The sequence below is a fragment of the Scyliorhinus torazame genome, chromosome 18, assembly GCF_047496885.1.
Source record: "Scyliorhinus torazame isolate Kashiwa2021f chromosome 18, sScyTor2.1, whole genome shotgun sequence".
In the NCBI taxonomy this organism is placed as follows: domain Eukaryota; kingdom Metazoa; phylum Chordata; class Chondrichthyes; order Carcharhiniformes; family Scyliorhinidae; genus Scyliorhinus; species Scyliorhinus torazame.
Window position 1 is genome coordinate 152,724,356 of NC_092724.1, and position 27,365 is coordinate 152,751,720.

Sequence of the window (27,365 nt, forward strand, 5' to 3'; positions counted from 1 at the left end):
GGTGCCAGGTGTGCCACGATCCAGCACATATGTCGCTCAGCCGCATTTGTCGTCGACATGCAAGGTCTGGCTGGTCCTCGTACGACAGGCGCTGCCGGTACATACGAGGACTAATGCGATGCCTCCGCCCCACTTCCACCTCGGCCTATTGGGCAGCCAGTTCTCCAGCCTCACCAGCAGGCTCCTGCTCCTCTGGGCAGGCTCTGTTGCTGCGGGGGCCTCCCGAGCAGCTCCTGCTAATGTAGCCTCAGTGCATCAGCCAGGGCTGTGGCGGCCAGGCAGGTGCCAACCACACCCGGCTGTACTCCGTAATCAATTTTCTGCAGGGGTTAAAGGGCAGAGATGTTAGCATGGTGCGTGCTTCTTCCCGAAACTCTGCCTTCCGCACCGCGCACCTGTCCCCCCTAGTGTCAGTTACCAGGGGGCCTCCAGCCCTGCCACCCATTCCTGCCAGCGTTATGCTTTGCGGCCCCTTCCTGCACCCTCCTGTGGGGTCTACTGTGGGTGCCCTCCTTGGTCGGGCTGTGTGATACCCCGCCAGCAGGGTGGCACCTGGTGCCGGGGAGGTACCGCATGCCACCAACCGACACCATGCCTGGTGGCATGTGTGCGGGCTGGGCCCATGTACAGGGTTGGGTGAGGGGTGGGCGCCCGTTGAGATCATAGCTGCGCTGTGCCGTGGGTGCTCTGTATGACGCACTGGTTGTGCCTACCTGTCCTGAAGAAGGATGGATGTGAACAGGTGTGCAATAGACAGGCGGGGCTTGGTGACGGCAGGTGATACTGTGGGGTGGGCCAACTGATAGTGCCATTGGTGGGGCAGAGTGCCAAGGTGGGTGCACTGTGGAGTGCCAATCCATTTCGCTGGTTCGTACGCTGGGGTCTGGGGGTTCCTGGGGGGGTGGCGCTCTGCACATTTACGGGTCGCAGTGGGCAGTGGGTGGTGGGCGCAGCCAGGTGGCTGCCTTGCAGGTCGCAGCAATGGTGGCCACCGCGTTCCTGGGCAGGGGGGGGGAACCACCTTGCTGCCCACTACTCCCCCCACCCCTGGCAGATGCGCCGCCAGCCATCGGCACAGCTGGCAGCCCACTGTTGTGGCTTTGGAAACATTTCTTACTTCCTCCCACTCCCTCAGTAGCCCCGTTCCTGTTTCTGATACCACAAGTTCTTAAAATCTGACCCATCTTCTGCCTTCCTCTAATCTTTGCAAACTTGCGCAGTCTTCCTTTCAGTTTGGTACAATCCTTAAATTTAGCCACGGGTGATGCTTCTCAAAGCATCTTTCTTCCTGACTGCAATAAATCTTTGCTGAGAGGAGAGCCATTGCAGTCCTCTTCATCAGGTTGTATCTACTGCTTATCAATGTTCAGCCTCCTCTGAAAAACAGGTCCAGGAGGACACCATTGAACCCCTATCGCCTGATCCACGATTCAATTAAATCATGGGAGATCTGAGGCCAATATTTTCCAGCTACTCCCACTGGTGGGAATTTCCTGTCCCGCCGACCGTGACAACCCCCCCCCCCCCGCCATGGTGGCAGGGAAAGAGAGAGAGAGACAGAAATAATTCCGAATTTCTATTATCATTTATGTGAAGTCGTGTTTCCCAACATTATCACTGAATGGTACAGTTCTAACATTGACCTCGCTTGTCCTGGACTCGCTCACCAGGCGAAACAGTTTCTCTTTAACTACCCCGCTGAACCCTTTCACCATTTTTCTCACCTCAAGTTAGATCACCTCTTAATCTACCCTTCATTGTCCAGACTTGCAAGTGAAGAATCACAGATTGTCTGAGGTTCTAATGAATGTTCATTACTCCCAGCAAAGGTCTGGGAGGGGGGAGAGGGGAGAGACCTGACAGACAATGCAGGAACTACTCTGAAAGCATCAGAGACTGACGACACATCCTAGGAGCCACAATCGTGGATCCTCCGGCTCTTTCATCCTTCCAAACCAGCCTTCCCTCCCTCCCTCCAATAGCAGGAAAAGTCGAGCTGAAACACTCGTTAGGGAGGGTGATCATTGAAGGTAATGTGTTCTATTTGGGAATATATTCTTGTGCTAACTAAAAAACCATTATAATATGAAGGTTGTTGTATTTAATTGGAAACTAGCCCAAAGTCTAGACCCATCTAGGTTTTGTGATAGCTACCATCTCGAAGGACAAAGGCAGCAGATACATGGGAACACCACCACCTGGAAGTTCTCCTCCAAGTCACTCACCATCCTGACCTGGAAATATATTGGCCGTTCCTTCACCGTCGCTGGGTCAAAATCCTGGAACTCCATTCCTAAAGCACTGTGGGGGTACCTACACCACATGGACTGCAGCGGTTCAAGAAGGCAGCTCACAACCACCTTCTGAAGGGCAACTAGGGATGGGCAATAAATGATGGCCCAGCCAGGCATGTCCACATCTCGTAAATGAATTTAAAAAAATAAGGTAATGCGAATTGTTGATGGAAACGTAACCAGGAGCTCGAATAGCTGTCGGCTGTGATCTTGAAAGTCAACCGTCTTTGAGTTGAGCTGTGTGGACCAGGAAGGTTTCACCTTTGACTTCCAGGGCTATGCTGAGTTCGCTGAATTCATTGAGCCCTCCTGAGCATATGAACCCCAATTCACTAACCAGCAATCCCTGCTGGAAAAGTGGGCATCAGGTGAGAACAGGTTTAGGTGTGATGCACGCTGCAGTCAAAGGGCCGGCCGAAGTTCGCTGCCAGAGCTGACGGCGTACGTGAATGGCGTCTTCTCCTTCGCTTGTGTTAAGAGGTAATCCAGAAAAAGGGTCAATGCCTTCAGAAGAGGAGAGCCAGGGATGTGGGCATGGTACGGATGGAATCGGAGGTGACCATCTTGTATGACTCACCTGTGTGGCTGGGCTTCCTCCAGGAATCGCATCTGATCCTGAATACTGGCCCCGGCTTTTAACTCTTTCACCACCACCTGGCAACAATTCAGGTTGATGCTCACTTCACCGAGAAACACCTGAGGTGGGTTCAAAAACAAAAGTACATGCACACAATTTCAGAGAAAGGTTCAGAAAAGTAAAATCATAACTTCCAGTGTCACTCCGTGTTCCCAAAATGTTTTTCAGCTTCCAAAATCCTTCTTTCCCATTTATACTCACTAATTAAAACACCATTCTGGAAAGATCTGTTTAATTTTAATGATATGGTAAACATGATGGATGTGTACTTTAAAGGGCTTGTTGAGCCCTTATTTGATTAAATGCCCGTTCTCCTCAGGAAGCATTGACTCTGTCATTAGAATTGAGCTATTGGATTGAGTGGCAAATGGATTGAGATCAGTGAAGAGCAACTCAGTGGCTTGATGCTCCAAGTGGTCAGTGGTTAGCACTGTTGCCTCACCGCACCAGGGTTCCAGGTTCGATTCCCGCCTTGGGTCACTGTCTGTGCGGAGTCTGCGCGTTCTCCCCGTGTCTGGGTGGGTTTCCTCTGGGAGCTCCGGTTTCCTCCCACAAGTCCCGAAAGAATAGCTTGTTAGGTGAATTGGACATTCTGAATTCTCCCTCTGTGTACCTGAACAGGCGCCGGAATGTGGCGACTAGGGGCTTTTCACAGTAACTTCATTGTAGTGTAAATGTAAGCCTACTTGTGACAATAAAGATTATTATAATTATAGACTCCAGGTTTCAAGACTCGAACACGGCCTCGGTTTTGATCCTTTACTTTGCTTGCAATATTTTGGGGCTAAATTGCACTGTGTGGTTTTAATGACACATATCTTCATAAGCCATTCCTCTGCCCTCTGTATTTAACAAGGCCCACATAAGGTGAATAGTATTCTCAATACGGCCAGAGTGTCTACTTAGCGATCATTCACCAGAAGCAAGAAAGAACTTCTGTGACACCGATATTCGGCAAAACGAATTTAATTGGGAAATATAGTTTGATTCGACAGATGGTTTACGATGATACAAGCAATATTGAGCCAAGGATAAATAAATCAAAGAGAAAAGCTGTTGCTTTCATGTTTTCCACATTAATTTAGGAAATGCCTGGCTAACTTTTTTGAAATTGCTCAGTATTCCAAATAATTCTTAAGAGACTTGCAAGTAATTCCCATTAAAAAGCAATATTAAAAGGCTATGTTTTGCATGGGTAACAGGGCAGAGAAACGAGCTCCTGGTTTCTGAGAGTGCTGTAATGGAGCTCTGGCCAGAAGACAAGCTCATATAAGGACTAGGGAAACACAATGTTGCCTCTCATTCAAGCTTGTCAGCGGAGATTTCCAGGAATCCAGAATTGCTTCCAACACAATATCCATTACATGAGACCTCTGGTGTCTCAACAGGGCAAACAACCCAAATGCCCTTCAACCAATCAGATTGGTGCATTTTCACTGAGGCACGCAGACTGCAAACCAGGAAATATAACACAGAAAATATGAATTACATTTAAATGTTGTGGGGAAAGCAAAATAACGATTGGGAAATAGGCAAGCAAGGGAGGGAAAGGGAAAAAGTTAGAAAAAAATGCATTAAGTTGTGAACAAAATCTGGATTGTTCATTTTTATTCTGAGAGAATGAGACCCCATACTTGTAAACATAATTTTTCTGGGCCTGAGGGATTATTCAGGAATCATCACCTATTATACTGTTAGAAGATTATTTACTCCTAAATGTTTGAAGTCTACCTTTTATCAGCTGTCTCTTGTTTGGAACTTGTGGGTAAGTATGTAAGTTCAGCACAGTAGCATAGTCATTAGCACAGTTGCTTCACAGCTCCAGGGTCCCAGGCTTGATTCCCGGTTGGGTCACTGTCTGTGCGGAGTCTGCACGTTCTCCCCATGACTGCGTGGGTTTCCTCCGGGTGCTCCGGTTTCCTCCCACAGTCCAAAAATGTGCGGGTTAGGTGGCTTGGCCATGCTAAATTGCCCTTAGTGTCCAAAAAATGTTAAGTGGGGGTTACTGGGTTACGGGGATAGGGTAGATATGTGGGCTCAGTAGGGTGCTCTTTGTAAGGGCTGGTGCAGACTCGATGGGCTGAATGGCCTTCTTCTGCACTGTAAATACTATGATTCACACCATTGCAGTTATTACAACGCAGATCCTATTAGTGAGGTTTAACTGCTATGATCCTTGACTAGATCCCATGTTATTAGGGATCAATAACATTTTGTTAAAAGTAGACAAAGTCAGGGCAGCACGGTGGCGCAGTGGGTTAGCCCTGTTGCCTCTCGGCGCCGAGGTCCCAGGTTCGATCCCGGCTCTGGGTCACTGTTCGTGTGGAGTTTGCACATTCTCCCCGTGTTTGAGTGGGTTTCGCCCTCACAACACAAAAGATGTGCAGGCTAGGTGGATTGGCCACGCTAAATTGCCCCTTAATTGGAAATAAATAATTGGGTACTCTAAATTTAAAAAAAGAAAAAGTAGACAAAGTTTGAGATTCAAAACATTTTCTCGATGAAGCCTCAGGATTCCATGGGTTGCGAACAAGTCAAAATAAACTTTACCATACAAGGTCAGAAAGATAAAACAATTTACAAACGTATCTTATACTCTGACATTCATACTCTGACATTCAGGATTAATATGAGGTGCAGGTGAATTAACTGGAAAAATGTAGTTGAACACACCACACTGCACAATAAATAGCAAATGAGACCAAGACAGAGTCCATGGATTTTTCAACAACCCACCCAGGCATCAGTAACTCTAAGAAGCAGTCAATCTTGCTGGAACCCTTTCTCTCTCACTGGGAATTTCACTCTTCACCTTTAAAGATCAAACCTGGGAATTCTCTCCAAAGATCTAACTCAGGCGGCTTCAACGGGATTTCAATCTCATCTCCCGAGATTCTGTTGCCTTGGATTCCTGAATCTGCACTCAAACACCAACTCAAAAACCGAACATTACTGCCCCATAGAGATACCTTCACCCCAACAGCCAGCAGCATGAAACCACCAATCGTCTGCTGTCTTCTTGGATCTTTAGGGTTCCTTGCGCCCTTCTCACTTAAAGTCTGATAAGTGCAGCTCTTTTCCTACATGGAAACTTTTCCTCATCTCCTCGCTCTTTAAATTAACTCGGACCTCTTCCTGTTCTTGGTCTGGGACACTTTAGACCTCTTCCTGTCCCATCTACCTTTGGGACACCTCCCTGTCCCCTCTCCCTCTCTCCTGCCTGGGGCACTTGTCTTCAAAGGCAATCCCCTCCTGGTCACATGGGCTGGGTTTTCATGCTGCATTATCTTTCTGAGCAGGCATGCTGGGCCTGTCCTTGGCCCATTGAACTAAAAACTCTTCCTGATATCTACATCAGGATGCCAGGCTTTTTCGTGATGAATGTAAGAAATTGGTATATTATTGTATTTTATATCTATTGCAGTAATATTTTTCAATGCCCGAGTTCATGTGTATATATACCTGTTGCAGTAACATTATTAAAGAAGCTAGGTTAAGGTTTCCAGACTCTGGCTGCAGAAGATGCAATTAAGATCCTGTAAAAGTGAGATCATTATTCAATCCAACGATGTATGAGTTTACGAAGGTGTGCTTAATGGCATTTTGACATGATTGCTGGAGATTCCCTGGGGAGTTGATCATTTGAGATGTTGAATTTAGATACAGTTCAGCAGGTCAGGTGATCTGAGTGGGATAGAGTTGCTGTAATTAATGGGACGAGTCTGGTGTGTTGTAGGCAGTTTAGCTTTTAGTTTTGCTGGGAGCTTGGAGCTGAGCATTAGCTTTTGCCAAAGGCTGTCAGGTTAAGCAGTGGTCTGACGCAGATACGGATCTGCAGGCTGTTTCCTGACGGGATCTCTTTTTCCTCAAGCAGTATTTCCAAGATATCTCTATTCAAATGTTCAGCAAATGAACCTGGGTGGGATTCTCCGGTCCTGAGACTAAGTTTTGACGCCAGGGCGAAATTCATGGACGTACACGACAGCAATACTGGCGCCAAACCTGGACCGATTCAACGACTTTTGAGGGGCTAGCACCGGCGTCATATGGAACACGATTGATTCCAATGAGAAACGGTGCGGGATTCGCCGGATTCGTGATTGACACTCGGGAGGCTGACAAGCTGCAGACGCATTACACTCCACACACACACACTCATCGCAGCCAACACAAGATGGCACTGCTTGTGCTGGAACGCACCCAGCCCACCTGACTTTGGGGCCGGAACCGATTCTCCGGCCAATCGAGTTACGCAATTCCGGCGCTGCTGACGGAGAATGCCGCCCCCTGTGTGTGCTAAATATATATACAAGTGCTTTTTGCAATGTAATGGGTTTTGCTTGATTGGAGACAGAGAAAGTATCAGTTAGAAGTTAACATGTTTCCTTTTATTGTTAAGAATTGTTTAACTGTTAATTGTACGCTAATCTCTGTGATGTTAATATTTAACATGCATGTGTGAAGTGTCACCTGCAAATATGCAGTGTTTCAACAACCTGTTGTTGGCTTACCACATGTCTGCAATATCTGCTGTCGAAGCACTGCAGACACATTGAACCAATTGCTTCCTTCTGTGCTATATGTTTTCTGTGTGCAACATATCTGCCATATGATATACCACATATGTGCAATATCAGCTAGGGGCATATCACTTGGAACAAAGAACACACAGTGCAGAAGGAGGCCACCCGGCCCATCGAGTCTGCACCGACCCACCCCACCCCGGCCCTCACTTCCACCCCATTTCCTCAACCCAACAACCCCCACCCCTAACCTCTTTGGGCACTAAGGGCACACTAAAGTGTGCTAGATGCGCCGGAGGGCCGGCTAACCATGTACACATGTTCTGGTCGTGCCCTAAACTCTGGGGGTATTGGCAGGGATTCGCAGATGTCATGTCCCGGGTGTTGAAAACTGGGGTGGTAATGAGCCCGGAGGTGGCAATCTTTGGGGCTTCGGAGAACCCAGGAGTCCAGGAAGGCCGACATTCTGGCCTTTGCTTCCCTGGTAGCCCAGCGACGAATACTGTTCGCGTGGAGGGACTCAAAACCCCCGAGGGCTGAGGTATGGCTATCGGACATGGCGAGCTTTCTTGGCCTAGAGAAAGTCAAGTTCGCCTTGAGAGGTTCGCTACTAGGGTTCGCCCGAAGGTGGCAGCCATTTATTGACTTCTTCGCAGAGGAGTAAACGTCAGCAGGGGGGGGGGGGGGCTAGGGTAGAGTAGAGTAGGGGGATATTGAGGCAGGTCTGTGCATGAACAGAGCTGTGGTTTGCAGTATGTTTAATTTGTCTTGACTTCATTTTTTTTGTACTGTACAATGTCACTTTTTCTATATACCTAAAACACCTCAATAAAATTGTTTGTTAAAAAAAAAAGTTGATAATATAACAGTATTCACAGAATACTTTCGGGTATGGCATATAATGAATGCAAACTCTTAGGTTTGACCTACAGTGCATTTGGAATGAGGGTTCAAACAAGAAACTGCATACTCTCACAGTTCAGCAAGGAGGCTAATCATCAGGGTTGCAGATAACACAACCCATTGTTCAAACTGAATTGAAATATCCCAAGTGAACAAATATTACCGAAAGAACTGCGCAGTCCCAATGTACAGCCATTAACCCTACACTTCACTTGTGTACTCAAAATTCAGTAAGCTATTGTACTGGCTGCACGATTCTTAAATTTAAATTTAAGTCATAAATTGCCCAATATTCTGAGTTTGTCGCAGGCAATTCATTTAGCAACAACCTGCGTTTGTGCGGCACCTTTAGCACAGTACAGTGAAATGAAAAATGAAATGAAATGAAAATCGCTTATTGTCACAATTAGGCTTCAAGTAGGCTACTGTGAAAAGCCCCTAGTGGCCACATTCCGGCACCTGTTCGGGGAGGCTGGTACGGGAATTGAACCGTGCTGCTGGCCTGCCTTGGTCTGCTTTAAAAGCCAGCGATTTAGTCCAGTGTGCTAAACCAGTGACCTAAACAGGAGCAATTATCAAAGGAGATTTGACACTGAGTCACATAAGATGGCATTTGGAGGCATGACCACGTGCAGGCCGGTGGTTCAAGAGTTTTCAGGAATGTGTTAATCATAGAATCATAGAATTTACAGTGCAGAAGGGGGCCATTCGGCCCATCGAGTTTGCACCGGGCCCTTGGAAAGAGCCCCTCCTTAAGCCCATGTCTCCACCCTATCCCCGTAACCCAGTAACCCCACCTAATCCTTTTGGACAATAAGGGCAATTTAGCATGGCCAATCCACCTAACCCGCACATCTTTGGACTGTGGGAGGAAACCTGAGCACCCGGAGAAAACCCACGCACACACGGGGAGAACGTGCAGACTCCGCACAGACAGTGACCCAAGCCGGGAATCGAACCTGGGACCCTGGAGCTGTGAGGCAACTGTGCTAACCACTGTGCTACCGTGCTGCCCTAAAGGTGGAGATAAGAGGAGAGGAATGTCAGGGCTTAGGGCCTTGGTAGCTGAAGACACAAAGTAAAGATAGTCCCAGATGACTAGAGGTTGCTTTCCGCTTTGAGGGGGAGGGCTGACTGATGGTGATTTAACCTGAGGATCACCACACCTCAAGGTTGAGAAGGCGGGCCTTCATGGATGTTAGATTCTGAAACTATGGGTTACATTTTCCCCTGTGAGCACATGATCTTTCTGTACTCTATATCTAACAAATCCTAATGGAAGTGGCAGGTGAAGGCCAATTTTATTGCAAAGTTTCCATTCAACCCAACCCTTTAGTATCAACACCAGGAAAGAATATTCCAAAGATCCATTGGTAATGTTGCTGCTTTAACACATCTCGAGCATTTCAACTAGACATGCAATCAAAGCAAATCCTGAATACTTTCAAGCAGCTGCACATTGGAAAAGTTAGCAAAGCTTTGCACAATCGAGGTTCTGCAAAATCACATAGAGGTGTCAAGGTGGTGTGAATGAAACAGAAACGCTCAATGGGCTTTTTTTTGGGGGGGGGGAAGGAAGGAGCTAAACTAGAATGTTGACTTGATCAGATTGCCACTGATGCTCCTGGGCGAACCTAAGGCAGTCCCAATCAACTCAAAATCAATGATCTGACAGCTGATAAGCTCTTAATATGTACAAGATAGACATTATTAATATGGACAGCATGGACGTGGATGGTTAAAATAAGTGACCATTTTTTTTGCTTAGAGTACCCAATTATTTTTTACCAATTAAGGGGCAGGAGGGGGTCAGGATAGGGCTGCCAATCAAAGCAGGCTTCTAAAAACAAAGGCACGTGGCAGTATCGCCCCAGATCCACCAACTGATTCCGTCCATGCTCTGTTTTCAGTTTAACACCTTAGGTGGTATTTTCCTCCCCCCCCCCCCCCCCTAATGCGCTGTGTAGGCGTCAACATTGGTCGACAGTGGGATCTTCTGGGCCCGCCAATGTCTACGTCATTTTGCTTGCCTCGTCTGTCTTGCCACGGGGAGGGGATGTCACCTTCGGCCGGACCAGCGATCCCACCGGCAGGAAAGGCCGGAAGAGCCCACCCCTTTTTTCCCCCGATAATAATATTGACCTCATGGGGCATTAACCCAATGGGGAAAGTCACCTCTCACATCCCTGCCACACCAGGAGAACCAAACATGTTTCCTGACAGCTCCTTAATGAGGATGGAATAACTACTGAAGAGCAGTTTGCATTTGGGCAAAGTTTTGCAACCATATTTGGACATGGGAGCAAGTCTCCAATTCATGCTAACAGCAAAAAAATACTTTTGCTGCCAACGTAAAATCTGGAATTTAAAAAAGCTGAACCAGCTGGAAATACTTAACGGGTCTGGCAGCTTCTGTGGAGATACACAGAGGGTGTGATTTAACCACCTCATCGCACCCAATTGCATGACGCGACGAGGCCATTGAATCACACAAGAGGCCACTCATGAGATTCGCGACGTTCGAAATCTCTCGTGGGATTAAACAAAATCTCCCGAGACATCACGGTCTGGACCGCAAACTCGCTGGGCGGGATCCAGATCAACATAGTTAGGTTCATTTAAATATGTGCGCGCAGTATTGTCCCGGGGCCCGGGAACTAACAGACCCGCCTGGGAGACCTCGCCAGGGCGGGTTTAGCACTGATTTCCACAAACATGGATCAGGCGTAATGGCACCTGTGTGGGGGGGGGGGGGGCACTCCTGCTGACATCTGGGCACCTTGGCACTGCCAGGGTGCCTGGGTGGTATTGCCAGGCTGTCAGGGGCACTGCCCGGGTGCCAGGCAGGCAGTGCCAAGGGGTCAGGTTGACCGTGCCAGAGATCAGGCTCAGGGGTGCCTTGCCCTTAAGAGGTGGGCTGGAGGGGTGGCTCGAGGGACCTGGAAGAAGTAAGATGGGTACAATCGGGGCGGTCTGGAGACCGGATTGGGGTGGCGAACGGAATGGTGGTGCCCCGACCCACGAGTACTCATCCTGCACTGGCGAGCCGGGTTCATTATCATAGAATTTACAGTGCAGAAGGAGGCCATTCGGCCCATCGAGACTACACCGGCTCTTGGAAAGAGCACCCTACCCAAGGTCAACAGCTCCACCCTATCCCCATAACCCAGTAATCCCACCCAACGCTAAGGGCAATTTTGGACACTAAGGGCAATTTAGCGTGGCCAATCCACCTAACCTGCACATCTTTGGACTGTGGGAGGAAACCGGAGCACCCGGAGGAAACCCACGCACACACGGGGAGGATGTGCAGACTCCGCACAGATAGTGACCCAAGCCGGAATCGAACCTGGGACCCTGGAGCTGTGAAGCAATTGTGCTAACCACTATGCTACCGTGCTGCCCCAGTGCAGGAAATGATGTAAGGGCAGCCTTGGTGGGGCGTTCCTCGCTGAGGCCCCAAAAAACCAAAGTGCTGTTAAATAGCGGTGCCATTGCCGGCCCTGATAAACACCCCGGTAAATGTGCCCAGAACGGGACCCTGCTTATGTCCTGTTAAATCGCGCCCCGGGTTAACGTTTTGGGTCTGCGAACGCCCATCAAACCTCTGAGGCCTGGTGAAAGGTGACAGACCCACGAGGCTGAATCTGCTTCTCTCTCTCCACAGAAGCTGCTCGACCTGCTGAGTATTTCCAGCATGTTCAGTTTTTAACACTTGCCACCACCACCTTTCGGCCTCAATCGGCTGTTTAAATTACATCGAGGCTATTTCTCAACTTCACCATCGAAGGAAAATGTAACCTCATGAACTTAATCAAAATGCCAATTTCACTGCTGGATTTGGGGGAGAAAAAAATGCCTTTTGAAGGCACCGATTTACCCATCACGTTATTTGGTGTGGGCTGGTGATTTTAAAAGCCCAAGGAGGGAATGTTGATACTCGAGGTTTTTCTCCCCCCCTCAGGCTTTGTAAGTATGAAAGACAACTTTGGATCCAAGGAATGAAGATGCCTGGAGGGCAGTACTGCAGCAGGACGTTAGAATTAATATTTATTGACAAACCATCCAACGTGGACAACACCTGACGCTTTCGGGAATGCACCAGTCAAAGGTCAGCCATCCATTAGACACTTCGACATCGGACTAAATCAAACACTGATTTGTGGTACCCTTCACCGAGATTAAACCAGGCTCCAATCATACTGAGTTGCGGATCCAGTCTTTCTAATTTGACACCAATGTACATAGATATCTGAGCTGGCATTTTGAAGGCCTTCTGTTGGGTACAGGGGGGGGGGGGGGAGTTGAATAGCGGCAACTTTAAGAAGAGGAAATCTACTGACCTTTCCAAACCAACTGCTGCCAGCCTCTTTCAGGTAGAGGAGGCTTTGACGGCCCAAATCGGCCTGCTGGAAGAATTGCCCTGCAAACAGACATGTACAAACAAGATTATCAGTGGCGTTTCCACCTCCTCCTGCTCTTCATCGGTAATCCTTCCCCAAGTCACGCACCGAGCCTGTGAATCTGGACTGCAGATTAGGGAATATTTTCTGGCCTAACGCACGAAACAATGGGCCGCTCTTAGCCTCGCTGCCTTCTCAACTGAAAGGCCCTTGACAGGTGAAGTGGAAGGCAATCTTGGACGGCATGCAGCAGGAACCCGAAACTGTGCACTTCAGAGAGAGAGAGAGAGAAACAAAAAAGCTGCCGCTCACTCCAGCATCAGAGCCAAGGTAAACAAGTTGTTTACTGGGAAAAGATGTGACCCCTGTGGTAGCTTTCCTCCTTGCTCTGGCATTCTCCACCCCTGCAAATTACTGAGTGCAAGGATTGCGAGCACATGCTGACTGAGTTGCTGAAAGAAATAAATTCTTTGTCAGTAACTTGCGTAGCTGTGGTGGCTTGGCTGGCTGGAGAACATAAAACAATTCCCACATTCCAGTAACATCAGACAGCTCGGAATGAATAAAGATACGTTTGCATAATTTTCAAAATCAGCAGAACATGCTGAACATTCTCCTCCCACTGCTCACAGTTTAGCAGGGATTGAATAACCAAGTATAGAGAAGTGGACTCCCATTAAGATTAACATGGTGAAGTGGGGAAACCATATTCCTATTGTACAAAGACAAATATTCACATCTGCATCGATTCATTGCACAATATATACATGCAAATACTCACACACATGGGCATGCACATGTACACATACGCACATACATTAGACAGAGATTGCATTGAGGGTGTTAATGTCCACTCATTTCTATGATGCACTAAAATAAAATTACATTGGTTCTTTTTGAAAGATTTATTTTTAGCTATAAGGTGAATCCTTAGGGCAGCACGGTAGCATAGTGATTAGCACAATTGCTTCACAGCTCCAGGGTCCCAGGTTTGATTCCCAGCTTGGGTCACTGTCTGTGCGGAGTCTGCGCGCTCTCCCCGCGTGTGCGTGGGTTTCCTCCGGGTGCTCCGGTTTCCTCCCACAGACCAAAGATGTGCAGGTTAGGTGGATTGGCCATGCTAAATTGCTCCTACTGTCCAAAATTGCCCTTAGTGTTGGGTGGGGTTACTGGGTTATAGGGATAGGGTGGAGGTGTGGGCTTGGGTAGGGTGCTGTTTCCAAGAACTGGTGCAGACTCGATGGGCCGAATGGCCTTCTTCTGCACTGTAAATTCTATGATTCTCTGACCTTTAGAGTGGAGTTGCTACAATTGGCCACACCCCCAAATCCTCCCACCCAATCAAGACCGGAAAATCCACGTGTGTGTGAGCGAGGTGTCCACTTGGGGAACCTGCACGGGACTTACAGGGTGGGAATGATTAACTACCCCATGGACCTTGCAGAATACGAGCTCCCCCGATATGGGGGCCGGGACCTCTAAACATTGTCTGGCGATGTATAAATAGAATCTCAGAGACATAATTTGGATGAGGGTTGGAGAGTGTGGGGTGGCAGGAGGCACATTGAAAGAAAAAAGGTTGCAAAGAAACTGGAAATGGCTCCCAACACAAACCAAAATAAAAACGTAACGATTTAGGGAACAGAGTAAGCTGAAGGATGTCAGACTGGCACCTGCTCAGGGGAGGTCCCCTGCCCTTCTTTGCTATAGTGCCATTCAATCTTTAACATCCACCTGTAAGGGAAGACGGGGCCTCAGTGTAGCATCCTATTTGAAAGGCGGCACGTCTGGCAGTGCAGCACTCCCTGAGTACTGGCACTCGTGTGCCCACCTAGCTTTTGTGAGCTGCCCACTGTGTCCCGGCCGACACATCACCGTCAATTTGAATTCTGCAATGCCCAGGTAATTAAATAAAAACTCAACACTATTTCAGGGCAGTGACACTTAAAGCTTGTCTCGGTTCCCAGGTGGAGCCTGTGAACCACCTCCACTTTCTCAACCAAACAGGAAGCTTTTACATTTTCAACCTCCGCCTGCTGTGGCCACGTTTGCAGAGTCGAACCATCGACAAGCGGCAACTGCTCACGCCACCAGTGAAACATCTGTCGCCCTTTCTCACCTCTGTTTGGCATTCGGACAAATAGTTCTAACGCGAGCAAGTGTCACGTACAGCAAGAGAAGGAAGATAATTACAGAAGAGAAATTAGAATAAATATCACAGATTGCATCTCGAACAATCCAGTGTCGATTTGAGTACTGTAACTGATATTCCCATAACGCACTTTATGTAAAACCTCACAATTAGTGTAATGTGAAGTGCAGTTGGTCAAGCCTCATTAAATGCACAGTTAGCTGAACCGATGCTATTTAGATAATGCTTTCTTTTGATGCGATTTTATTTTGATCGTGAGGGTGCCAACAGCATTGTTGATCCAAAATCTAGCACATAACAAGATTATGCAGAAAGAGAAAACCTGGGCACTTTTTACAGCGGGTTCCCAAATTCAACTAAGGCTGCTGAGCTGAAATCCTCCCTTCTCTGCCAAATATAAGGGTCCAACGTGAATTTTGCTTTGGCAGCCTTGGACGCTGTGTGGCCATTGGTTGGAGCTGCCAATATTTCAGTACAGACTGGTTACAAATCGGCCGTTTTGTTCCGAGAGGCTGCTGTGGAAAATGAGATTGGGGTAGTAAAACGTAAACACTAACACATCTTGGCTAAGGCCATCTTTCCGCATGGTCTGTCAAGTGTGGCTACTACCCCCCCCCCCCCCCCCCCCCCCCAGACCACCATTAGTTTCCTCTCCTAGAACAACACTCCCAGCCTATCTGTCCAAGGTTACCGCCTGCCCTTCTGTGCAAAACACCAAATCAGGGTTATTGCCTCCTCTGAAGTCAGGCTGGGGTTTGGCGAGAGGGCCGTTCAGAGTTGGTACCCTCGCATCATCAGGGTGGCGGGCTGCAGAGGGCACTGGTGACAAAGAAGACAAAGACCCCCCGACCCATGTGGGGGACTGAGGGTGGCGTTGAGGGAGGGGTGAAAGGGGTCACTGGCGAGCAGCGGTTGGAGGCAGCTTGCAGTTTAACTTATGCCAGTAGTTAATCCATCTCTTTGGCGGTAGTCTTCAGCAGTCTCCTGAAAGGCAAACTTAGCTGCTTTCTGCCTGAGAAAACTGACCATTTGCTCACAGGCATTATAGGGTGCCCTAAACAACATGGCATGAAGTAAAATAAGCAAAATACCGCAGACGCTGGAATCTGAATCAAATAGAGAAAGCTGGAAAAATGCAGCAGGTCTGGTAGCATCTTTAGGGAGCGGAAATAGAGTTAATGTTTCGAGTCCATTTGGCTCTTCATCAGAACTAAAGAGATGTGTTGGATATTATACTGTAGTTCGGAGAGATTGCAACAGGATGCAGAAAACTTAAGAACAAGAGAGATGTGTGTGGATCTGTGGGGCGAGGGGCGGGGGGGGGAGCAGGTGGAAGGGAGGGTTTGCATCAAGACAATAAATGTATGGGCTATAAAAAAAGGGATCAAGATGGAGGAGAAAGGTCACAGTCTAAAATAGATGAACTTAGAGGGGCTGGTTTAGCACACTGGGCTAAATCGCTGGCTTTTAAAGCAGGCCAGCAGCACGGTTCAATTCCCGTACCAGCCTCCCTGAACAGGTGCCGGAATGTGGCAACTAGGGGCTTTTCACAATAACTTCATTGAAGCCTACTTGTGACAATAAGCGATTTTCATTTTTTATTTCAACTTAATGTTGAGTCCTGTGGGCTGTAACACACCGAATCAGAAGATGAGGTGCTGCTCCTCCAGTTTGCAATGGGTTTCACTGGAACATTGCAGCAGGCCAAGGATGGACATGTGGGCATATTATACAGTGCGGAAGGAGGCCATACGGCTCATCGAGTCTGCACCGGCTCTTGGAAAGAGCACCCTACCCAAGGTCAACACCTCCACCCTATCCCCATAACCCAGTAACCCCACCCAACACTAAGGGCAATTTTGGACACTAAGGGCAATTTATCATGGCCAATCCACCTAACCTGCACATCTTTGGACTGTGGGAGGAAACCGGAGCACCCGGAGGAAACCCACGCACATACGGGGAGGATGTGCAGACTCCGTACAGACAGTGACCCAAGCCGGAATCGAACCTGGGACCCTGGAGCTGTGAAGCAATTGTGCTATCCACAATGCTACCATGCTGCCCACTGAAAATCGCTTATTGTCACAAGTAGGCTTCAATGAAGTTACTGTGAAAAGCCCCTAGTTGCCACATTCCGGCACCTGTTCGGCGAGGCTGGTACGGGAATTGAACCGTGCTGCTGGCCTGCTTGAAAAGCCAGCGATTTAGCCCAGTGTGCTAAACCAGCCCATCTATGAGGGCATGAGAGCAAGATGCAGGAGTTAAATTGACAAGTGACCTGAAGGTTGGGGTCATGCTTGCGGACGGAACCAGGCTGTCCCACAAAACGATTCCCCAATCTCCCCAACGTAGAGGAGACCTCATTGGGAGCTCCGAATACAGTAGAATAGATTATAGGAGGTGCAAGTGAAACCTGAAAAGAGTGAAAAGGGCTTTGGATGGTGGGGAGGTAAAGGGGCAGCTGTTGCACCATCTGCAATTGCAGGAGAAGGTGCCGTGGGAAGGGGGCGTTGGAGGAGTGGGCCAGGGTGTCACGGAGGGAGCAGTCCTTGCAGAGTGCTGACGGAGGGGGTGATGGGGAAGACGTGTTTAGTGGTCACATTGTGCTGGAGTTGGCGGAAATGGCGGAGGATGGTCCTCTGAATACGGAATGACGTGGCGTGTACAGCTGGCACGGAATCAGCACACCACATTTCAGTAGGCGTCAAAGCTAGACTTTCCCAATCCCATGTCAGACCTGTCTTAGCCCCTCTCCCCATGTCCTTCGCATCTTTTCAATTTCTTCCATTACACTTCTTTCAATTGTCGCATTGCTTAACATCATTTCAGTCATTTAACCACCTGTTTGCATTCTGCCTGTATCTGCATGTGCGCGCCCGTGGGCGTATGCCCACTTGCCTGCTCAGGTCGACGCACACGTGGGTTTTCATATGCATGTGCTCATGAATGTGTCTGAGCATGTGTATGTGTGTCTGTGTGTGTGTGTGTGTGGGGGGGGGGGGGGTTACTCCCTCCTTCCCTGCATTTAACACCTTTATCAATGCTTAACAGTTGTCGTTTTTGCCAATTGGATTGGATTGGATTTGTTTATTGTCACGTGTACCGAGGCACAGTGAAAAGTATTTTTCTGCGAGCAGCTCAACAGATCATTAAATACATGAGAAGAAAAGGGAATAAAAGAAAATACATAATAGGGCAACACAACATATACAATGTAACTACAAAAGCACAGGCATCGGATGATGCATACAGGGTGTAGTGTTAATGAGGTCAGTCCATAAGAGGGTCATTTAGGAGTCTGGTGACAGTGGGGAAGAAGCTGTTTTTGAGTCTGTTCGCGCGTGTTCTCAGACTTTTGTATCTCCTGCCCGATGGAAGAAGTTGGAAGAGTGAGTAAGCCGGGTGGGAGGGATCTTTGATTATACTGCCCGCTCTCCCCAGGCAGCGGGAGGTGTAGATGGAGTAAATGGATGGGAGGCAGATTTGTGTGATGGACTGGGCGGTGTTCATGACTCTCTGAAGTTTCTTGCGGTCCTGGGCCGAGCAGTTGCCATACCAGGCGGTGATGCAGCTGATAGGATGCTTTCTATGCTGCATCTGTAAAAGTTGGTAAGAGTCAATGTGGACATGCCGAATTTCCTTAGTTTCCTGAGGAAGTATAGGCGCTGTTGTGCTTTCTTGGTGGTAGCGTCGACGTGGGTGGACCAGGACAGATTTTTGGAGATGTGCACCCCTAGGAATTTGAAACTGCTAACCATCTCCACCTCGGCCCCGTTGATGCTGACAGGGGTGTGTACAGTACTTTGCTTCCTGAAGTCAATGACCAGCTCTTTAGTTTTGCTGGCATTGAGGGAGAGATTGTTGTCGCTACACCACTCCAGTAGGTTCTCTATTTCCCGCCTGTATTCTGACTCGTTATTCGAGATCCGGCCCACTATGGTCGTATCGTCAGCAAACTTGTAGATGGAGTTGGAACCAAGTTTTGCCACGCAGTCGTGTGTGCACAGGGAGTAGAGTAGGGGGCTAAGTACGCAGCCTTGCGGGGCGCCGGTGTTGAGGACTATTGTGGAGGAGGTGTTGTTGTTCATTCTTACTGATTGTGGTCTGTTGGTCAGAAAATCGAGGATCCAGTTGCAGAGTGGGGAGCCAAGTCCTAGGTTTTGGAGCTTTGATATGAGCTTGGCTGGGATTATGGTGTTGAAGGCGGAGCTGTAGTCAATAAATAGGAGTCTAATGTAGGAGTCCTTGTTTTCGAGATGCTCTAGGGATGAGTGTGGGGCCAGGGAAATGGTGTCTGATTCTAATGAAGTGTCATCAGAAACTGACTGTTCTCTCCACAGATGCTGATTCACCTGCTCAGTTGGAGCAGAATTCTGACCCCGTTCCAGGCTCCCCCAGTAGGTGGCTGCGAAAGTCGATGGACCTACATCGGGTGTCCCACGGATGTGGGTCGTCCCTCAGCTCTGCCTGGCTTCTGGGAGCCCATTGGACTGGGAGTAAGGAGCCAACTTTACGTGGGTGTGACGATGGCCACGGCCATGGACAGAGCATTCATGTTGCAGCCTGTCAGGCTGTGAATCAGCCTGTAAATCCTTCCAGTAGTTCACACTGATCCCTCCAAGGAGGGTGAAAATACAAAACAAGGACCTATGCAGTGTTCAACAAAGAGCTATTGTGTGTCACTCTTTCACAGAAGAATTAACAGACTACAACATTATAGTTTTAAAAGCTTTAATTTCCAAAGCATACATTACATCAACTCTCTGTAATGCAAGTGGATTAAAATGCATTAAAATGCACACCTTTCAGCAAAATTGATTGCCCTTTATTTCGTACTTTTTAAATTATGAGGCCCTGATAGTTAAGAATTGGTTGCTCGCTTTCTCTTTTGCTCTCACTGATAAATAAGGAACGTTTAGCTGTTCAGCGATGAAGTCCAAGTGCGCACACAGTTAACAGTGCGAGGTTTAAAAAGAATCAAATGAGGTGAAAGACCAAGGTTTGAAACGCAGGCAGCAAGAAACTTTACCTGCAATTGTATCGCAGCTTTAAGACGTACCTATGGATTTCACAATCAAGGCATTGCTTTTGAACTTGCTGGTGTTGCATGGGCAACTTTTGCACAAATCAGCACGCAGAATAAATCAAACAAATTAAATACCCGAAGAGGAAAGTTTTGTGGGGCCACGAGGAATGGGTGTGGGACCAATGGGCTAGCCACCAGGGACACGATGGGCTGAAAGGCCTATTTCTGTCCTGCATCATTCTGAAGTATCAGAAGTTGAGTGATGCCAGACTTTCAATTTAAAAGGTCCGTTAGTTGGCAGGAGGAAGGAAAAGACTGAGGGAGGTAAAGAGTTGGAAAAAATTATTCGAAGTAAACAGTGTTTTGATTCCAATGCAGGAAGGAGGCAGTGCTGTAAACCTGAAACTGAGCTGGAGCGAGAGAGGAAAAAACTCAGAGGAGCGATGATCGCAGTGGCATTGATTAAACGGAGAAAGATCCGGCAGGAAAAACAAAAGACAGCTCTCCTCACACCAATTAATAATTCATCTCCTGAATTGTCATTGTCTTTGATGTAATATATCAAAGTTCCTCCTTTGCCACTTCTACAATGTGTGAAACATCACCCTCGCTGTTTCAGGGTGAGAGGACTGTGCAAACAGATCGAAAATATAAATAGATCTGACAGGAACAAACAAGTGATGTAGAAAATTTTGAAATTGTGTGATTTACACGGACACAGTTATGGAGGAGATAAATGACTTCCAATGCACTACTTGTGACACTAATAAAGATTATTATTATTGATTCAAAGATTAACTCCACAGCTGGGCTTCACTGATATAATAATAGCCCCAGGGTCTGTTGGTGGATTTGAACCTTTTTTATTTAATTTTAAAACAATCATCTTTATTGTCACAAGTAGGCTTACATTAACACTGCAATAAAGTTGCTGTGAAAAGCCCCTAGTCGCCACACTCTGGCGCCTGTTCGGGTACACGGAGGGAGAATTCAGAATGTCCAATTCACCTAACAAGCACGTCTTTGGGGACTTGAGGGAGGAAACTGGAGGAAACCCACGCAGTCACGGGGGAGAACGTGCCGACTCTGCACAGACAGTGACCCAAGCCGGGAATCGAACCTGGGACCCTGGCGCTGTGAAGCAACAGTGCTAACCACTGTGCTACCGTGCCGCCTTACGCTTCATTGACCAGGATCTGTTCTAGAGTGGAGACCATGGGCCCCCTGCAGACGGGATTAAAGGTTCTGGACTGAGCTCTTTACTCTGTGACTCAATATGCCTGCCAAGCAGAGGAGCAACTTTCTAAAGTTTTTGTGCTTATTAAGCTTTGAATCTTTCCATTTCAGGTATTCAGGGGCAGCAGGAGGGCCACAGCACTACCCACATAAAATAAAATTCCCTCTACACTGAGAACGGCTTGAAGCATAAAACAGCAGCCGCCACACAGCCCCAGTGTGACAATTCCCGGCACCGGGGTGAGATTCCTAATTAGTGCCACATCAGGGCTGGATTAAAAACTACCCGAGCTCATTCCAGATAGGTCTCCTACAGCCAGAGACCTAGGATGGGATTTTCCAGTTTCCCCACCCGGGTTTTATGGCAGGCACGGCACATTGCGGCGAGAGCCAAAAGTCAGCTTCACTCCGGGGTCGAAGTGATGGCAGGTACGGAAAGAGCTGGTAATTGACTTCAGGAAGCAAAGTACTGTACACACCCCTGTCAGCATCAACGGGGCCGAGGTGGAGATGGTTAGCAGTTTCAAATTCCTAGGGGTAGCACATCTCCAATCTGTCCTGGTCCACCCACGTCGACGCTACCACCAAGAAAGCACAACAGCGTACTTCCTCCACCTGTACCACCTGTACTTCCTCAGGAAACTAAGGAAATTCGGCATGTCCACATTGACTATTACCAAATTTTACAGATGCACCATAGAAAGCATCCTATCGGGCTGCATCACAGCCTGGTACGGCAACTGCTCGGTCCAGGACCGCAAGAAACTTCAGAGAGTCGTGAACACCGCCCAGTCCATCACACGAACCTGCCTCCCATCCATTGACTCCATCTACACTTCCCGCTGCCTGGGGAAAGCGGGCAGTATAATCAAAGATCCCTCCCACCCGGCTTACTCACTCTTCCAACTTCTTCCATCGGGCAGGAGATACAGAAGTCTGAGAACACGCACGAACAGACTCAAAAACAGCTTCTTCCCCACTGTCACCAGGCTCCTAAATGACCCTCTTATGGACTGACCTCATTAACACTACACCCTGGCTGCTTCATCCGATGCCAGTGCTTATGTAGTTACATTGTGTACCTTGTGTTACCCTATTATGTATTTTCTTTTATTCCTTTTTCTTCTCATGTACTTAATGATCTGTTGAGCTGCTCGCTGGAAAATACTTTTCACTGTGCCTCGGTACACGTGACAATAAACAAATCCAATCCAATCCAATCCACCATGGCGGCTTGACATTCTCGCCAGAGGTCGGAGTGAGACCGTTTTATATCCCGCCGAACTGGGATCGTACCCCACCCCCTCAAAATCATCCGCGCTGCCAGCGGGGCTTCACACCGGTTCAGAACACGCCTGAACCAACATGGCGGACAAACATCAGCACTGACCTGAAGGAAGCCCTGGGGGCAGCCTGCGGAGGTCAGGATGGGGGCCTCCACCCGGGTCACTATGTGCAGCAGGGGGAGTGGAGTGCCAGCCATGCGGACCCTCTCGCTGCAGTAACTCCCAGGGATGGGATCTTCAAGCTGCAGGCGGGTGGCTGCTGGAGGTGGTGATGGACGGCGAGGGGATTAGATGGGGAGGAGAGGAATGAAGGGGTGGGGCAGGTGTGGAGGCTTAGGAGGAGCCAGGAGTGGTTGGGAGTGGTAGGGGAAAGAGGGTAAGGGGGCGTGCAGGTTAAATGGGCATGGGGAGGGAGGGAGCGGGGAAAGGCATTTAGGGGGTTTGGGGGGGTCTGAAGTGTTAACTGATGAGTCTGGGGTGCATATTGAGGGAATAGCTGATAGGACCAGGTGGTGAGGTTTAAAGGGGGCAGTGACAGCTGGGAGGGTGAGGCTTCAGTGATAATAGTGCTGAGGGCTGCTGGAGGGGTGTGGGAAGACAGGCGCCTTTTGGCTTGGGCAGAATGATGGGGGCAGATCCACAGTCACGAGGGGGCATTCGCGGGAAGAGTGGGGAGGTGAGCACAGGATGGAAGGTGGTTGGGGAGGTTTGAAGGATAACCATGGGTGGCACGGTAGCACAGTGGTTAGCACAGTTGCTTCACAGCTCCAGGGTCCCAGGTTCAATTCCTGACTTGGGTCACTGTCTGTGCGGAGTCTGCACGTTCTCCCCGTGTCTGCGTGGGTTACCTCCGGGTGCTCCTGTTTCCTCCCACAGTTCAAAGACGTGCAGGTTAGGTGGATTGGCCATGCTAAATTACCCTTAGTATTCAAAATGGTGAGGTGGGGTTACTGGGTTACGGGGATAGGTTGGAGCTTAAGTGGGGTGCTCTTTCCAAGGGCCGGTGCAGACTCGATGGGCTGAATGGCCTCCTTCTGCACTGTAAATTGGGTGGGGTGGGGGGCTGGGGGGGGTCAATTGGTATGGATGAGGGCAGAAAGTGGAGTTGACAGCGGAGGGGTAAAGGTATTTGACTTGACAGTGCAGGTAATGACAAGACCAACCTTAAGGACTTTGTCACAAATAACCACACCGGATCTCAGTGAAGTGCAAGTGGACTTTACTTACAACAGTATCAAAAGATTAATAATCATTTTGCCCCCGCGCATCCACTTGTGAAATCAAAACTTCTGAATCTTGCATTGCCTATTGCTTCGAGGTCATGCAAGCCACAGGGCAAAGTGGAGACTGCCTCCATCTGTACTCCTCCCCCAACACCCGGAGTACAGACGGAGGCAGCCTCCACTTTGCTCTGTGTCTTGGATGACTTCGACAGCCATCCTCTGGGAACCTGAGACCTGGAGGACCCCGGCTTACTTTGGCTGTCCCACTGTGGGGGAGCTGCTCCGTCTGCCGACACAGAGGACAAAGCTGAATGGGGCACAGGCAAGAAGGATCCCTAAGGGCCAGGCTCCTTCAGAGAGATCTGAGTGGAGGACTCAGGGATGTCCAACAGCCGCTCCTCCTCTCTTTGGATGCCCCAGAGCCCCTGCCTGATACCCTGAGGGAAAAGGCCACCTGGAGGGAGGTGCAGAGGCCCTAATCTCACACACCTGTAACCACCTCGAAAGATCACCCATGGCTACGCATTGGAGTGTAGGTCAGTGTGAATCTGTAGCAGAAACTGGGCGTTCCGCTGGTCCACTTTCCCCATGGGGTCTGCCATCCTCCCCATGGAGACCTCAAAGTGCACACATCATCACCACTTCATCACAGGGAAACCAGATGGACGCCTCAACCTCACGTGTCACTCAGTTGGGGGCCTCCTGGACCTCTGCCTGATGTTCCCTGGTCTCTTGCTGACTCTTAAGCATCTCACGGGTGGATGTTGCATCCCAGAGCTTCCTCATCCAACTCGGATGTCGCAGATGTCTCTTTCTCAGCAGACCTGTGAGTGGCGGTGGGCTTGGCTGACCGTACTGCCACCTGCTGTGGACACGTGTCCAACACCCACCAAAATACGAGACCTGTCCTGAACTCCATCAAGCAGCGAGGTGTGTGTCTCTGCACTGGCGCAGGGTGCAGTCGACTCTCTTGTGACACCTCTGCAGGTGCACTTTCTTCCTCCTCCTCCACGTCCTCGGTCCTCTCTGGGCTCCAGGAACATCTGGAAAAGGTCTCCTCTTGTTGCATTGCCCTCTTCCTGCTTGTCTTCATAAGTGAGAGAGGAGCCAGCGAGTGGCTGCATGAACTGCCTCCAACATGGAGGAACGCATGCCCCTTCGGTTTCCATGTGACATACATGGATCTTTACTGGACGGAGGCTGTTCGTCGACCTCGCTGTCTCCGTGGGCTTGGACTGGTTCCTGTGTCTCATGTTCCACTCAGTGAGCTGAGTGAGTGGCTGAAGGTTCACTCACCCTGGAGCAGCAGGTGAGATCATTCATGTGTTTGCGACATTGCAGGGCATCCTCTGATAAAGGCCCTGGACACTGACTACCCTGGAGACTTCCTCCCACGTAGGGTTGGAGATGGCCCAGACTCCTCCTCCTATTCTTTGGGCAAAGCATGGCCGTCCTGGCCCCCACTGCACCGAGAAGGACCACCAATGACGTGCCACTGAATCAGGGGACCGGAGATTCCTGTGGTTGATGGGCCATCTCCTCCTTCAATGAAGGATAAGTGCAATGCCAAGGTGTCTTTTTAAAATGGCGCTCCGGTCTGAAGGCAGGGTCCACACCATTCAACCTGCCCCACTGCAAAAGACGCGGGCAACCCCTTTTTTTCCCTCCTCTCTCTACCCCCCTCCCCCCCCCGCCTCCCTGGACCCATAGACTGACCTCCCCCCCACACCCGGCCCACCAGACCTACAGACTGACTGATCTCTCTCTCCCCCACCGCCCCGACCCACAGACCGACCTCCCCCCCTCCACCCGCCCCAGACTGACCTCTCCCCCCCCCACCGCCCCGACCCACAGACTGACCTCTGCCCCCCCCCCACCCGCCCCAGACTGACCTCTCTCCCCCCTCCACCGCCCCGACCCAGACTGTCCTCTCCCCCTCCACCGCCCCAAACCCACAGACTGACCTCTCCCCCCTCCACCGCCCCGACCCACAGACTGACCTCTCCCCCCCCACCGCCCCGACCCACAGACTGACCTCTCCCCCCCCACCGCCCCGACCCAGACTGACCTCTCCCCCCCCTCCACCGCCCCGACCCACAGACTGACCTCTCCCCCCCACACCGCCCCGACCCACAGACTGACCTCTCCCCCCCCACCCGCCCCAGACTGACCTCTCCCCCCCCACCGCCCCGACCCACAGACTGACCTCTCCCCCCCCACCGCCCCGACCCACAGACTGACCTCTCCCCCCCCCCCACCGCCCCGACCCACAGACTGACCTCTCCCCCCCCACCCCGACCCACAGACTGACCTCTCCCCCCCCCCACCGCCCCGACCCACAGACTGACCTCTCCCCCCCCACCCCGACCCAGACTGACCTCTCCCCCCCCCCACCGCCCTGATCCACAGACTGACCTCTCCCCCCACACCACCCCGACCCACAGACTGACCTCTCCCCCCCACACCGCCCCGGCCCACAGACTGACCTCTCCCCCCCACACCGCCCCGACCCACAGACTGACCTCTCCCCCCACACCGCCCCGACCCACAGACTGACCTCTCCCCCCACACCGCCCCGACCCACAGACTGACCTCTCCCCCCACACCGCCCCGACCCACAGACTGACCTCTCCCCCCCACACCGCCCCGGCCCACAGACTGACCTCTCCCCCCACACCGCCCCAGACTGACCTCTCCCCCCCCCACCGCCCCGACCCACAGACTGACCTCTCCCCCCCCACCGCCCCGACCCACTGACTGACCTCTCCCCCCCCACCGCCCCGACCCACAGACTGACCTCTCCCCCCGCCCCCTCGGACCCACAGACTGACCTCTCCCCCCCCACCGCCCCGACCCACAGACTGACCTCTCCCCCCGCCCCCTCGGACCCACAGACTGACCTCTCCCCCCCCACCGCCCCGACCCACAGACTGACCTCTCCCCCCCCACCGCCCCGACCCACAGACTGACCTCTCCCCCCCCCCCACCGCCCCGACCCACAGACTGACCTCTCCCCCCCCCCCCCCACCGCCCCGACCCACAGACTGACCTCTCCCCCCCCCACCGCCCCGACCCACAGACTGACCTCTCCCCCCCCACCGCCCCGACCCAGACTGACCTCTCCCCCCCCTCCACCGCCCCGACCCACAGACTGACCTCTCCCCCCCCCCCCGACCCACAGACTGACCTCTCCCCCCCACACCGCCCCGACCCACAGACTGACCTCTGCCCCCCCCCACCCGCCCCAGACTGACCTCTCCCCCCCCCCACCGCCCCGACCCACAGACTGACCTCTCCCCCCCCACCCCGACCCAGACTGACCTCTCCCCCCCCCCACCGCCCTGACCCACAGACTGACCTCTCCCCCCACACCGCCCCGACCCACAGACTGACCTCTCCCCCCCACACCGCCCCGACCCACAGACTGACCTCTCCCCCCCCACCGCCCCGACCCACAGACTGACCTCTCCCCCCCACACCGCCCCGGCCCACAGACTGACCTCTCCCCCCACACCGCCCCAGACTGACCTCTCCCCCCCCCCACCGCCCCGACCCACAGACTGACCTCTCCCCTCCCACCGCCCCGACCCACAGACTGACCTCTCCCCCCCCACCGCCCCGACCCACAGACTGACCTCTCCCCCCGCCCCCTCGGACCCACAGACTGACCTCTCCCCCC

The 27,365-nt window shown here is 50.8% G+C and overlaps 1 protein-coding gene across 7 annotated transcripts in view; it reads right to left on the bottom strand.

Annotated features, from left to right (window-relative positions):
• Positions 1-27,365, bottom strand: part of aatkb (apoptosis-associated tyrosine kinase b) — a 397,927-nt gene that overhangs the window by 56,557 nt on the left and 314,005 nt on the right. For 5 of the 7 annotated variants that reach the window (XM_072483628.1, XM_072483625.1, XM_072483631.1 and 2 more), the window contains 2 exons: positions 12,701-12,780; positions 2,872-2,990 (listed from right to left, as the gene is read on the bottom strand). In XM_072483628.1, the coding sequence (XP_072339729.1) occupies positions 2,872-2,990; positions 12,701-12,780 (199 nt within the window). Of the gene's footprint in view, positions 1-2,871; positions 2,991-12,700; positions 12,781-12,868; positions 12,980-27,365 lie in introns of those variants that run through there. The other 2 variants (XM_072483630.1, XM_072483629.1) reach the window with 2 other exon arrangements.